The 13,786-nt window shown below is 42.1% G+C and overlaps 1 protein-coding gene across 1 annotated transcript in view; it reads left to right on the top strand.

Annotated features, from left to right (window-relative positions):
• The window catches only part of CNTNAP5 (contactin associated protein family member 5), a 310,358-nt gene that overhangs the window by 177,073 nt on the left and 119,499 nt on the right, over positions 1-13,786 (top strand). The window contains exon 11 of the mRNA XM_076342919.1: positions 8,495-8,601. Coding sequence (XP_076199034.1) covers positions 8,495-8,601 — 107 coding nt within the window. The remainder of the gene's footprint in view (positions 1-8,494; positions 8,602-13,786) is intronic.

Here is a 13,786-nt window from a genome sequence, read left to right as displayed (position 1 = left end):
AGGTAATGACAGAACTTCTCTCTCTGACAGCTTAACGGCTGACTGACAATGAAGTGTAATAAAACCATGTAGAAGGATTCCCTGCTCTTGGGCTGGTATATGAGCTTTGCACTGTCAGATGAGCTCGGTCTGCAGTAGTTATAAAACAAGAATATATTTGTACAAAGCAAAGTCTCTGTAAAAATAGGCAATCACACTGGAGGATACTACCTATGAAGAAGGGGGAGTTTTCTGTCCTTTGTCTCACTTTAATGTGAATGCAAGTGAATGTTCAGATTATTTGGACAATGCCATGAGTCAGTTTTGCCTGCCCTGCCTTAACTTTAAAGCTTTTTGTTTTCCCTGACTTTGTTTCATACATGTAAGACCAGCTGCAGAAAACAATTCAGGCCCGTGAAGGGTGCACTGGTCTGTAGAAATACTGTGTTTCAGAGCAAAATAAAGACAGGTTCTTCAGATTCATCTGCTGCACTCACGTCACCACATTTGAATTGGAGACAGATGGTGTTTTAATTTAGTCTTGTTCTTTTCCAGATAAGTTTGCTTATTTATTTATTTTCACGTGAAGCATGAAAATGGTACTGAATTCAAATCCCATTTACCTGATGCCACTGCAGAGTAACTAAGAGCCGTGCTGATCTGGTCCTTTAAAATGTGTTTAGTAAATGCTGTAAAGGGTAACTACAAAACTGGTTTGAGCAAGGTGAACTCCTTCCTATAACTGCAATGACTTGTACATGTGGAAACATGCTGGAGTTGGAGATAGTTAGCTTTTGTCTTTGATGCAGAGTGGAGGTACTTCCCACTAGTGCTGGAGAGGGGGTTTGCCCTGAATCAGATCCCTGTGGAGAGAGAAGGCAGTTTGAAGGTTGGTAGGGGGTTACTTAAGTGGCTTTTGGAATCCGACTTGAGTATGGAATTGAGTTTCTGGGGGTACCTGAATAGAGTTCACCCCCATTGCTAGTCCTTTAGAGTCAAAATTCATGGGATGCACAACCCCATGGTAAATTAAAGGCCAACTGCGGGGATGCATGTAGGATATAATATCCTGTCCTTGTTTGTTTGTTTGATTTTTGCAGATGGCTTTTCTGCTTTTGCTTTGTAAAATGATGAATTCTAAATGAAACAGCTGTCTGTACAGGATGGTTTATTTGTTTCCCTTTTTCATTTTCAAATTTATTTATATAAATCCTTTCTGCTGATGCCAAGCCAAACTGTCAGCACATTTACCTCTATTAAAAATGTAGGTGTTCTAACAACAAAGCAATCAAACCTTAAAAAAATGCCTTTCATCTAAGGCATAGATAACAGGCTCTTTTTCCTTCACTCGCACTGATCCCAGCACAACCTCCTCCCACAGTTCTGTCCCAGCCGCATGCCTGAGGGCAGTTGGCATCAATGTTCAGATCTTCTAAATGTTCGTCTCACAGTGGTATGAAAGTGCAGTCTGAGAACCAAGGCAGCCAACAATGGAAATAATAATATATTTTAAAAGTTCAGTCATCAAGTTTTGCAAATCTCAGAAAGAAGAAAAACCTACCTTTGTGACAAATTATTAAAATGACAAAAAATACCTTTTTTTTTTCCCTTTAGATTTTTTTTACATCTATTCACTGTGATAGAGTAAATGATTTCCAGCATGGAATAGAAAAATTGTCTTTGTTCACGTTACTCTTGTTCTGTTTGTACTCCATGACTTCTCATAACATAATAAATTTAGGGAAGAAAATGTAGATGGCTTAAGAAAGAAAAAACTGAAGTATGCCACAACACTTTTTTAAAAGTTGTTGTTCAGTTTTCTGAAGTTGCAAGAGGAGAGAGAAGTTGGGATGTGTGGTGATGAGGAGGGAATGTGTGCTGAGGCAAACCAAATATCTGGAGAGTGTTAAGTCTTTTGCAGCCTGTCTTAATATTGCTTTTACTCACTCTTTCTCCCTTCCTCCTTCTGATTCTGGTAGTTCTCTTTTCTCCCTTTAGTTAAGAGACCTAGCCCGCTATTTTGCCACAAACGGACATCCAGGGGAAAATAAGAGTGGGATGTGCTCCTGTAGTAGTTTCTTTTCTAATGCTCTATGATATTCATTTGTTTTTCCCTTGGTAAATCCCTGAAGTTGTTACACGTTGTCTGTGTAGTAACATTGGTGGATTTCTCTTCGAAATGCTTGTCTGGTCTCCCCTTGAACCCATTTCTTGTATCCAAAATAACCTTTGACAAGGAATTTCACAGATTTATGGCTCAGCAGAGCAGGACAAAAATCCATGCTGTTGCAGCTGGCCTCAATCTATTGAGTTTAGTGGAAAGGCACCATTTTACCAAAGCAAAGTATGGGCTATTACAGTAACGCCATGAGTTTCATCATACATGCATGCCTGCTATATGAAGTCACCCCTGTTAATGTTATATTTTGTTAATTATACATGAAATAGCTGAAGCCCATAAAAAGTAAAACATGCTGAAATAAAATGAATTTGAGATAATATTTAGGCAAATGCTTTCTTGATAGAAAAACTTCTAAATTTTATGTGTTTTCTTGTTATGGCATTGTTGAGTTTTAGGGACTTAGTGGTTGTCTCAAAATGATGCATATTGACAGTCTTAATATAGAAGGTGTGTGCCCCTTTTTTCTTTCTCTCTCTGATAGTTCTCGTTTTTTCCCTCTTCATTTAGGAAGAATAGAGTGGTGCAGGCAGGGTGTGTTGTGCTGACTATAACAAAATCTGAGAGGTGCTTATTGAAAGTACCGGGTTTATTTCCAGTCAAGTGTAACATCAAATGTGTAGAACTCCTTCAGTCTTCCTACTCAAGTAATTTTGTCATTGCTATTTCTTCATCATTCCTATCAAAGGGCCAAATTTCGCCCTCTAATGTCTATGCAGTTTGTCCTTTGAATTCAAAGGAAGCACACAGGCAGTTTTGGAGGTGAATGTTTCATCTAAGGACAGTGAATGCTTTTGTGCAGGCTCTGCATATTGCTCACTTAGATGGCTAAGGTGTGTGTTTTCCAGCTTGGCTGAAGGAGGGAAAGTTTTATTTGCTTCATTTATTTTTTATTTTTTTATAAGATTCATTCACCATGATATATTCTATGAATTAATCTGGAATCTGGAAGATCATAGAATCATAGAATAGTTTGGGTTGGAAGGGACTTCTAAAGGTCATCTAGTCCAACCCCCCTGCCGTGGGCAGGGATATCTTCAACTAGATCAGGTTGCTCAGAGCCCCGTCCAACCTGACCTGGAATGTTTCCAGGGATGGGGCATCCACCACCTCTCTGGGCAACATGGGCCAGTGCTTCACCACCCTCAGCATAAAAAATGTCTTCCTTAGATCTAGTCTATATCTACCCCCCTTTAGTTTCAAGCCATTCCCCCTTGTCCTGTCGCAACAGGCCCTGCTAAAAAGTCTGCCGCCATCTTTTTTATAAGCCCCCTTTAAGTACTGAGAGGTACCTTAAGACAAGAAGGTCTCCCCGAAGCCTTCTCTTCTCTAGGCTGAACAACCCCAACTCTCTCAGCCTTTCTTCACAGGAGAGGTGTTCCATCCCCCTGATCACTTTCGTGGCCCTCTTCTGGACCCGCTCCAACAGATTCGTGTCTTTCTTATGCTGAGGGCTCCAGAGCTGGATGCAGGACTCCAGGTGGGGTCTCACCAGAGCAGAGTAGAGGGGCAGAATCACCTCCCTCGACCTGCTGGCCACGCTTCTTTGGATGCAGCCCAGGATACGATTGGCCTTCTGGGCTGCGAGCGCCCATTGCTGGCTCATGTCCAGCTTTTCATCCACCAGTACCTCCAAGTCCTTCTCAGCAGGGCTGCTCTCAATCCCTTCATCTCCCAGCCTGTATTGATACCAGGGGTTGCCCTGACCCAGGTGCAGGACCTTGCACTTGGCCTTGTTAAACCTCATGAGGTTCACATGGGCCCACTTCTCCAGCTTGTCCAGGTCCCTCTGAATGGCATCCCATCCCTCTGGCATGTTGAGTGCACCACTCAGCTTGGTGTTATCTGCAAACTTGCTGAGGGTGCACTCGATCCCACTGTCTGTGTCACTGATGAAGATATTAAACAGTACTGGTCCCAATACGGACCCCTGCGGGACACCACTCGTCACCAATCTCCATCTGGACATTGAGCCGTTGACCACTACCCTCTGGATGCAACCATCTAACCAATTCCTCACCCACCAGACAGTCCACCCATCAAATCCATACCTCTCCAGTTCGGAGAGAAGGATGTTGTGGGGGACCGTGTCAAAGGCCTTACAGAGGTCCAGATAGGCGACATCTGTAGCCCTTCTCTTGTCCACTGATGTAGTCACTCCATCATAGAAGGCCACTAGGTTAGTCAGGCAGGACTTGCCCTTGGTGAAGCCATGCTGGCTGTCTCGAATCCCCTCCCTGTCCTCCATGTGCCTTAGCATAGCTTCCAGGAGGATCTGTTCCATGATCTTCCCAGGCACAGAGGTGAGACTGACTGGCCTGTAGTTCCCCGGCTCTTCCTTTTTTCCCTTTTTAAAAATGGGGGTTATGTTTCCCCTTTTCCAGTCAGTGGGAACTTCACCAGACTGCCATGACTTCTCAAATATGATGGAGAATGGCTTAGCAACTTCATCCGCCAGTTCCTTCAGGACCCACGGATGGATCTCATCGGGTCCCATGGACTTGTGCACCTTCAGGTGCCTTAGACGGTCTCGAACCTGATGTTCTCCCACAGTGGGCAGCTCTTTATTCTCCCAGTCCCCTCCTTTGCCTTCTGCGGCTTGGGTGGTGAGGCTCGAGCACTTGCTGGTGAAGACCGAGGCAAAAAAGTCATTGAGTACCTCAGCTTTCTCCGTGTCCCACGTAACCAGGTCTCCCATTTCATTCCAGGGAGGGCCCACATTTTCCCTTGCCTTCCTTTTATCCCCGACGTACCTATAGAATCTTTTCTTGTTGCCCTTGATGTCCCTGGCCAGATTTAATTCTATCAGGGCTTTAGCTTTCCTAACCTGATCCTTGGCTGCTCAGACAATTTCTCTGTATTCCTCCCAGGCTACCTGTCCTTGCTTCCACCCTCTGTAGGCTTCCTTTTTGTGCTTGAGTTTGTCCAGGAGCTCCTTGTTCATCCATGCAGGCCTCCTGGCGTTTTTGCCTGACTTCCTCTTTGTTGGGATGCATCGCTCCTGACCTTGAAGGAGGTGATCCTTGAATATTACCCAGCTTTCTTGGGGCCCTCTTCCCTCCAGGGCTTTGTCCCATGGCACTCTATGAAGCAGATCCCTGAAGAGGCCAAAGTCTGCTCTCCTGAAGTCCAGGGTACTGAGATCAGAGTCCCTGCTCTGTCACAAACTGTCTTAGGCAAATCATTAAATTTCGAAGTGTCCCATTTATGATACTCACAAAAATTGAGTTGCTCTGTTTGTTCTTTTCAATTGCAAATAGGTCAGGGGCTGCCTGCTGCAAGTTTTTGTCTATGAAACCTTCTGTGATACCACTGCATTTTTAGCTAAAATTGCTTGATTCTCTTACAGTGAAAATATTAATTTATATTTTAAATTAATATGTGTTTAAGTCCTTCAACATGAGGATCCAGGACAGTTAGCAAATGGAACAACCTGTGATTTATCCATGCCTTGATTAATTTTAATCATAGGGATTTCTTAATTTTGAGTTCTTTGACAATTAGGATAAATCTTGCTTCTAATGAAGACACAACTGCTCAGCTAGAATGGGATTATGGTAATTATTACAGTTGCAAAGAAATTTGTTTCATAAGCTCTTAGAAGGGTTAGTTATCTGACCAAAAACAAGATCGATGCGGTTGGTGCTAATTAAAGCAAATAGACTAAGGAATAAAAAAGGTTTAATTCTGAATTTATGAATATCATTAAAAGCTTACATGGCTAGTTCGACTTGCATTTCGTGCATTGTTGGGGGAATAAAAAGTGTCTGCATTTGTAAGACAAGTAAAGCCTTTAAAAGGAAACCGTTTTAAGGGAATAAACATGCTTAAGCCTCTGATACGGGCCTTTGGCAAACCACAGATGACTAGTAATTAGCTCTACTGCATTGGGTTAATTAATAAAAGGTAGCTTAAAATAGGCAGAAAGCATATTTGTCCATTACACTGATGATGTAAATTATGATAATAACACAGTACTGTTCTTTTTACCTCGCCAAAGAGCTTTATTAACATCAGATGTTTCTTGTCGCCAGCACCCCTGTGATGTGAATATAACTACTGCTGTTATGCAGGTGACATAAATGAATTTTTATCACCAGATAGCAGGTAGAAGTAAAGGCAATATGCTGAGGGCAAGGGCAGGCATGACGAAAGCCCAAATATGAGCAAATCTGCTCTTACAGGCAAAATTCATATATATTGCCACAGAGCTGTTGAACCACTGTGCTTCTCCTGCAGCCTCTGGGACGAAGCTATTGGGGAGTTGCTGGTTCAAGGGAGCTCACACGGTCCTGCAGAGCTAGCCGGGTGCAGATCACACACCAGCCAGTCCTGTTTCTGCCATCCTGTAGGCGGCTCTTGCTTTCTTCAGCATCGACCCAAAGCCCCTAAATCTCTCTTCACCATTGCCAAGAGTAGATGTAATGGCAGAGGGGCTGACTGGGCTGTCACTGTACCAGCAGGGTGTTAGGCTCTGTTAGATGATTTCCCAGCATACCATTAAAAGCCAAAATCTAATCCCTTCTCAGACTTCCTGCCTTGTAAGGATGGGGCAAAACCGACCGTTTTGGCCATCCCCTCTTGTTTTAGAAACAAGGTGTTCTCCACAGCACTGAAAAAAGCTCCCTGGTGAGCTGGAAAACCAGGCATGTGTTTCCCGTTCTCTTTCCTCATTTTGTATTTGAGCCCAATGATTAACAGAAGCCATAACAACAATTTTTATAAGACCAATATATCTTATAATTGTTTTAAAAGATATTACAGATAGTTATAAATAATTCTTCTTGAATACCGTATGTCTAGTATTTGAATAATAAATAATTACTATAATTGCGTAAGCATTAATAAAAATGAATTAATCTTTCATATTAATTTTTATATGATCTTTATAATTTTATGTACGATGGAATAAATACTAATCAAGTAAACCTGAGTTCTAGAACAAATCTCAGACTCACACTTACACAGATGAGTATATGTATGTATGCACGTACTTGCATACAAGCATACTGAGGACGAGAGGTTAGTCTGATAGGCCTCTATGCGCATAAACAGGTTTCTTCGGGTTGTCAACGTTTGGCAGCTCTAAACAGCCTTGGACTCAAGTAAGTTAATGAATGTTTGGCTGGTGGGGCTCGGGAGGCTGGTGAAAGGCAATGGCTGTTAGTGACATACAGGTTTTCTGCTTGCATGCATGAAATGTGTTTTAGTTGTAAGGATTCTAGAAGAAACAGACTGAAAGCCGCAGTTGAAAGCAATATGCACACTTAAATGCAAAAGCATTTCCTGAGGATGAGATGAACTACAATAAAATCATGTCTTCAGCTAGTACGAATGTAGGTAGCGTCAGTGACTTCACCACTAACACCACTGAAAGATCTGGGACATAAAAAGGGTTTTCAAGCTCACTTTACAGCAAAGCAAACCCTAATGGAGTGCTGGTGTGTAAGAGATAAATTGCTTGCCTGTTTTCTATCCACCCACCCATCACAATTGAATCAGTGGTATAAACAAGTTACTCATTTATCAAAAGTCAAACATAGAGTGTAAAAGATATTATCTAATATACAGTAAGGGGGGGAGGGGGGAGGAAAGAAAAGGCAAACAATGGAACAATCTCTGTTTCCATTTAGGCTGGTGTATCTCCATTGAATTGCCTGTGTTTACACCAGTGTAGTTCAGATCAGCATTCAGTTCTTGTCCTGGAGATTGAATTTATCTCCCACAGCTTTTGTTTCTGTTCACTTCCCAAGCTGCATGCTGTTTTGCCTATTTCTTCTTTTAATAATTTGCTTCACAATAATACTTTAGAGGCATACAAACTAAAATGAGGGGAAGAAGAGAGAGTATAGAACTCATAATTGAAGCATATTTTTCCTCTCACTTCTGAGATTTTCATGCTGTTTGTGTTACCACAAATGTAACTCAGCCTAATTTTGATAACAATGATGCCTGTTTAATCAGAGAACAAGGGATTCTCCTTTGAAACAAGATTTCAATAGCGTTTTCACCTGTTACTCGTCCTTCTCTGTGCTCAGAAAGTTTGTGACACTTTAATTGCTAACAAGTGGAGGACAAGGGGAATGTTTTTATTGAGGGTGATCTTTACCTACTCGCTGGATATATTAAATGTTGTTGTCTTCAGTGCTTGTAATTGAAGTGAATCACAGATCACAGGAATAAGTAATTATTTCAGGTGTTATACAGTGATTCAGCCCTAGGAAACTCTTGCCTGAATGAGGAGTTGAGACGGTTTTATAATTATTTTTTCAAGCACATTATTTTTACAGAAATGTTTATAATTAATTGCATTTTTTTAAAACTGTGTCCAATTAGATGTTTACCCAACTACTGTGAACATGGAGGAAAATGCTCTCAGTCCTGGACCACCTTTTACTGCGATTGCAATGATACAGGCTACATGGGAGCTACCTGTCATAACTGTAAGTAAACCCACACATACAGTGTTTTCTACTACAGCTGGTATGTCAAGGTACACATAAACTAGAGAGGAGCTTTGTGAGAGGTCATATCGTATTATAGGATGTAGCATGTCCTGACATGGTTCGAACAGGTCAAGAATTGGTCTGGGAACACACAGGAATCTATTTGCAAACATGCATGTTTCTTGACAAATATTTTGGAGAAAACAAAACCAGATTAACTAATTTTCCACATTTTTTTCTCACATTATACATTGATTTGGAGAATCTTTAATTCATTTATGTTACATACACATCGTAGACACATTGGTCATTAGACATTTAGTTGAATGAGCTGAGTGATTTTAATCTGTGTTTGGGGCTCTATGTCAATTTTGGCATCATGGCCTAATTTTGTTTTTAGACTATCCGAAAGTTTCTGTTGCAAGAACCCAGTTTTCCACAGTTCATAATTTTGGAATTTTGCTGAACTATTATTTGGGCTGCTGCTATTAGCAAGGATATGTATCTGAAACAGTGGCAGTACGTGAAGCATTCAGCTACTGAAATCCACAGTAAAAGGAATATTAAGATGTTTTAAAGGTTTAAAAAAATAAGTATCAAACAGTAGAGGCACAGCATGCTCGGAATTCTAATAAAAAATAGAGAGAGAAAGGGGAAGCCAAAATAAAGCCTGTTCATACAGCTGACTAAAAGGGAAAACAGTTAGAAAATGAAGGTAAACTTCCTGTTCTACCACTGGAAATAAAGAGAAAAAAAGAGTAAGTAAGAATAATAATTCCAGGAATACAACTATGACTACTCCAGGTGTTTGATGAGCACTCGAACCGCAGATAGGATGAGATTGGTGAGAGATGCATTTTTTTCCCTGTTAAGCGAAAAAAGCAGAAAAGAAGAAAAGGTACTTAGTGGTTTGAAGCTGAGAATATTGGCAACCATACTGTAATTCTGGAGACTTTAATGGTTTGCTAATTAACGGTGAAATCATTTGTGGTGTGGGGTCTGCAGCTGACGGGAGAGGCTGTTGAGAGGTCTATTCATAGATTCATCACCTGGACTCTACATTGTAAACACAAAGGAAGCTAAGGGTTTGGTGCAGAAATCATGCCAAGCCAGATGAAGGATGGGAAGAAAAATGCTGAGTTTATAGTTTTGAAAAGAGGGTTTACTTTTTGTCCAATGTTTTTGTTCCAAAAGGCATCACCCCTCTACAAAACGTCTAAACCCAACCCAGAGTACATGCAGTGATTGAGGCCATAGCAGAGTGTTTACATCAGTTGATGGTTGGTACTAAACTAGATGGCCAAATTGGTTGGTGAGAAGGGAGAGGCTCCTTGGGGAAGGAAGAGGTCTGTCGCTGTTGACCGTCAAAGGCAATTAGGGACACTAACCTCTAGGCTACATCTGCGCTGTCATATTAGCTCGGGGCCTGAGGCTCACTGTGTCTGTGCCAGCTCAGTGTGGCTTGCATCCAAAGGAGACCATCTCATTACTGCAGAGGACTGGTTCATGACTAGTTTTCCCCATAGGCATTTGCGTGGAGCTAGTGAAGCCTCCCGCTTCTGTGAACTCGTGTCTGCGCTCTCAAAGGCATATACATAGCTGCAGTTATTTAAGGTTCACTGATGTAAAAACTACTCTGAAAATTTTCTCAGGAAGATCTTGTGTTAAGACTTCCCAGCAGATCAAGCTGCACACACGTGATGTACAGCTATTCAGCTGCTCAGCTTATTTACAACCATATTATCAACAGCTAATTTGATTCCAGCTAGATTGTAGAGCCAACTGCCCTGTAAGCCAAGCAACGCTGATAAACAGCAACATTAGGCTGGAGAAATGCATTCATGTGCTTGAAATGTGCGATGAAACCATTTCAAAGCCAGTGGGCAAATGCAAGCTGTTGATAAGAAACCTGCAGAACAAGAGATGTTATCGCTTTCAGCTGATAGTGGTTGACATACAGGAGTACCTTGTAGCAGATGAATGAAAGGCACAGACCTGATCACAGCATAACTCCAGAACATCCTCAATGCACAGGCAACTCTTCCAATCATGTAATTCAGTGTAGTTCTATCAAAGTAAAACATCTAATTTCTTAAGGTTTGAAACATTATCTCAACAGATTTTGATTTTTACTAGAACACTGAGGCTGACAGGCCCGAAATTGAACTTGTACCACTTTGGGGAGGTTATTTCTTTTATTAAACTGCCCTTCAGACCCGAGTCCATGCAGCAACAGTGGAAAGATTTAACTGGCAATCTGCTGCAAGTCACAGATAGTGTGAATAGTTTCACTGTCAGCTGGATTTCTTTTCTGTCTGAGTTGCATCAGTGGAGTTTTTGCCTCTTTTTGGTGTGGTGTTTGTAAGAGGTGGTGCCACTGGTTGAACAATGTAAAAAGACCCATTCCTTGCCATGCTTTCAGGAAGAACTGCATGACATGCATCTGCAAACCAGAATTAATTGATATATGTTTTACCAGCTCAAAAGAGAGCGCTCTCTCATGGGAGACCTTACCATTTTAAGAACTGAGATCTGAAGATACATTGTCCCTAACTTACTGTTGTCACCTGTAAAGTGTTGAAATACATTTTGCAGTTGATACATAAGCAATCTTACTGGTTCTTCCAAGTATTCTTGGACCACACTGGGTCCCACTGTGAGGAACAGCTAACAATAGAGACTATCCCTGCTCCAAAGAGTTTGCAGTTAAGTTTCTGAGGGCGAAAAAACACAGTGGCGCAGGTGACGGAGTGCCAAAAAGTCTTCATCAGCTTCATAGGTGGCAGTTTCAGTCTACCAGGTACATAATTATTGCTAGGCTTTCTTGTCGGCAAAAAGTCATGAAGTAGAGATTAAAAAGAGGAAGAAATTGAATGCTCACAGGCATGAAGGAGTGACATGGGAGAAAGCAATAATGTGCTTGTTTGAAAAATATAAGGCTATGGCCAGAGGAGTTTGACATTTTTGACAGGGCAAATGCCAGAGTCATGACAGGTAGATAGGTTGGAAATATGCCATGAAAAGCAAAGATAAATAGTTTGCATTTGGTGCAACAGAGGGGAATTTGTGACAGGGCAGAACAGTAAGTTGATAGAAGACACAGCTGGGACAATGTTTGCATGACCACATCAGACATGTGGGACAAGATTGTGTTTGTCATGACTGAAAATGGGTATAGTTGAAATTCAAGTAGTGTGGATGAAGCAAAAGTGCACATCTCAAGGTACATATAAAGAACTGGCTGGGTCTAGACATGGCCTTAATATAATCTTTCTAGAGGCAGTCAATTTTCTGCAAACCTCAGGTATCTTCCTGCTCACTCAAAATCCCTTCTGACCCTGAAAGCTCCTAAACTGTCACAGGAGGTGTGGCAATCTACCTGATCCAGATGAGGGACCACCACTGAAATGGTGTAGGGTCATGTCCTGTTAAATAGCTATTCTGTGGCAGACAAGTTTCACCCTGAAGTCTTATCTGGTCCTGCTTCTGTTGTCCTCGTCTTCACTGAACTTAGCTGTAAATACAAGTAAAATAGTGCTAAAACCCATTGGTGTTTTCTGGCTTTCAGTAACATATGGGAAGAGTCTGAATGTTTTCTAAACAGGTTGTTTCTTTCTTGTAAAGCTTATTGCCTGATGCATAAGTCCATTTCTCTGTTTAGTAACGGTTAATCATCCTTCACAAGCTGCCACGTGGAATATTATCAATACCTTCCAAGTCTTTTTTGGTTTTTTTTTAGTTAGTTTGTTTGTTTTTTTTCTTCCAATGGGGAAAGAGGACTTGGATTTACCTCTCATCATTCCAGCTTCCAGTGCAATTCACATCTTCTTGCTGGCTAGTCACAGCACTGATTAGCAATTTTGTTTTCTTCTCTGTACTATCTGTAGCTGTGAAACTCCAAAGCATGTACTAGTGTCTTGCTGTCACAAATGCACGTGGACATGCAATTTGATGGGAAATGTAGAACTTGTGCTGACTGTCCCCGGGTACCCATTTCACTGCCTGCAGTTTGGGGAAACTAGGAGTCATGGAATAACCCTATAGGATATTAAGCCAATGGTAGGTGAGTTACATTTGCTCATGTATGAGTTTTGTTGTGCCTTAGTTTCTCCAGCCCTGTTGGGAGTGAGATCCAATTTGCAGGTCTATTAGAAGGTGTGTGATCTATATCGTTTACTGAAATGGTATGGATTCTTTCCTTTGAAACTACTGTTTGCTTACTGCTACTTGAGCTGATCTGTAGCTAAGACAGTGCTTTGAGGATACAATCTTATTTCGAGTCTGTAAAATGCATGGTTTTGCCTTTTGGTTTATCTTTTAAATGTGCTTCACACAGCTTGCATTTAAATAGGTAGGAAGATTAGCTCAGACGAAGCCTTTTTAACGATAGACACTTCCCCCATTTCTACAGTGTGGTGGGTAGCTGTGGTGGGTCCACCCTGGCTGGATGTCAGGGTCCCATCAAGCCACTCTATCACTCCCCTTCCTCAGCTGGACAGGGGAGAGAAAAATATAATGAAAACCTTGTGGGTCAGGATAAGGACAGGGAGAGATCACTCACCAATTACTGTCATGGGCAAAACAGACTCGACTTGGGGAAATTTAGTTTAATTTATTACCAATCAAATCAGAGTAGGATAATGAGAAATAAAAACAAAATCTTGAAAACACCTTCCCCCCACCCCTCCCTTCTTCTTGGGCTTAACTTTACTCCCGATTTTCGCTACCTCCTCCCCCACAGCGGCGCAGGGGGATGGGGAATGGGGGTTGTGGTCAGTTCACCACACGTTGTCTCTGCTGCTCCTTCATCCTCATGGGGAGGACTTCTCATACTCTTCCCCTGCTCCAGCGTGGTGTCCCTCCCACAGGAGACAGTCCTCCATGAACTTCTCCAACGTGAGTCCTTCCCACGGGCTGCAGTTCTTCACGAACTGCTCCAGTGTGGGTCCCTTCCACAGGGTACAGTCCTTCAGGAACAGACTGCTCCGGCATGCGTCCCCCATGGTGTCACAAGTCCTGACAGCAAACCTGCTCCAGCATGAGTTCCTCTTTCCACGGGTCCACAGGTCCTGCCAGGACTCTGCACCAGCATGGGCTTCCCAAGGGGTCACAGCCTTCTTTGGGCATCCACCTGCTCTGGTGTGGGGTCCTCCATGGGCTGCAGGTGGATATCTGCTCCACC

The sequence above is a fragment of the Aptenodytes patagonicus genome, chromosome 6, assembly GCF_965638725.1.
Source record: "Aptenodytes patagonicus chromosome 6, bAptPat1.pri.cur, whole genome shotgun sequence".
Lineage (NCBI taxonomy): Eukaryota > Metazoa > Chordata > Aves > Sphenisciformes > Spheniscidae > Aptenodytes > Aptenodytes patagonicus.
This window is presented reverse-complemented; position numbering and strand designations above follow the sequence as displayed.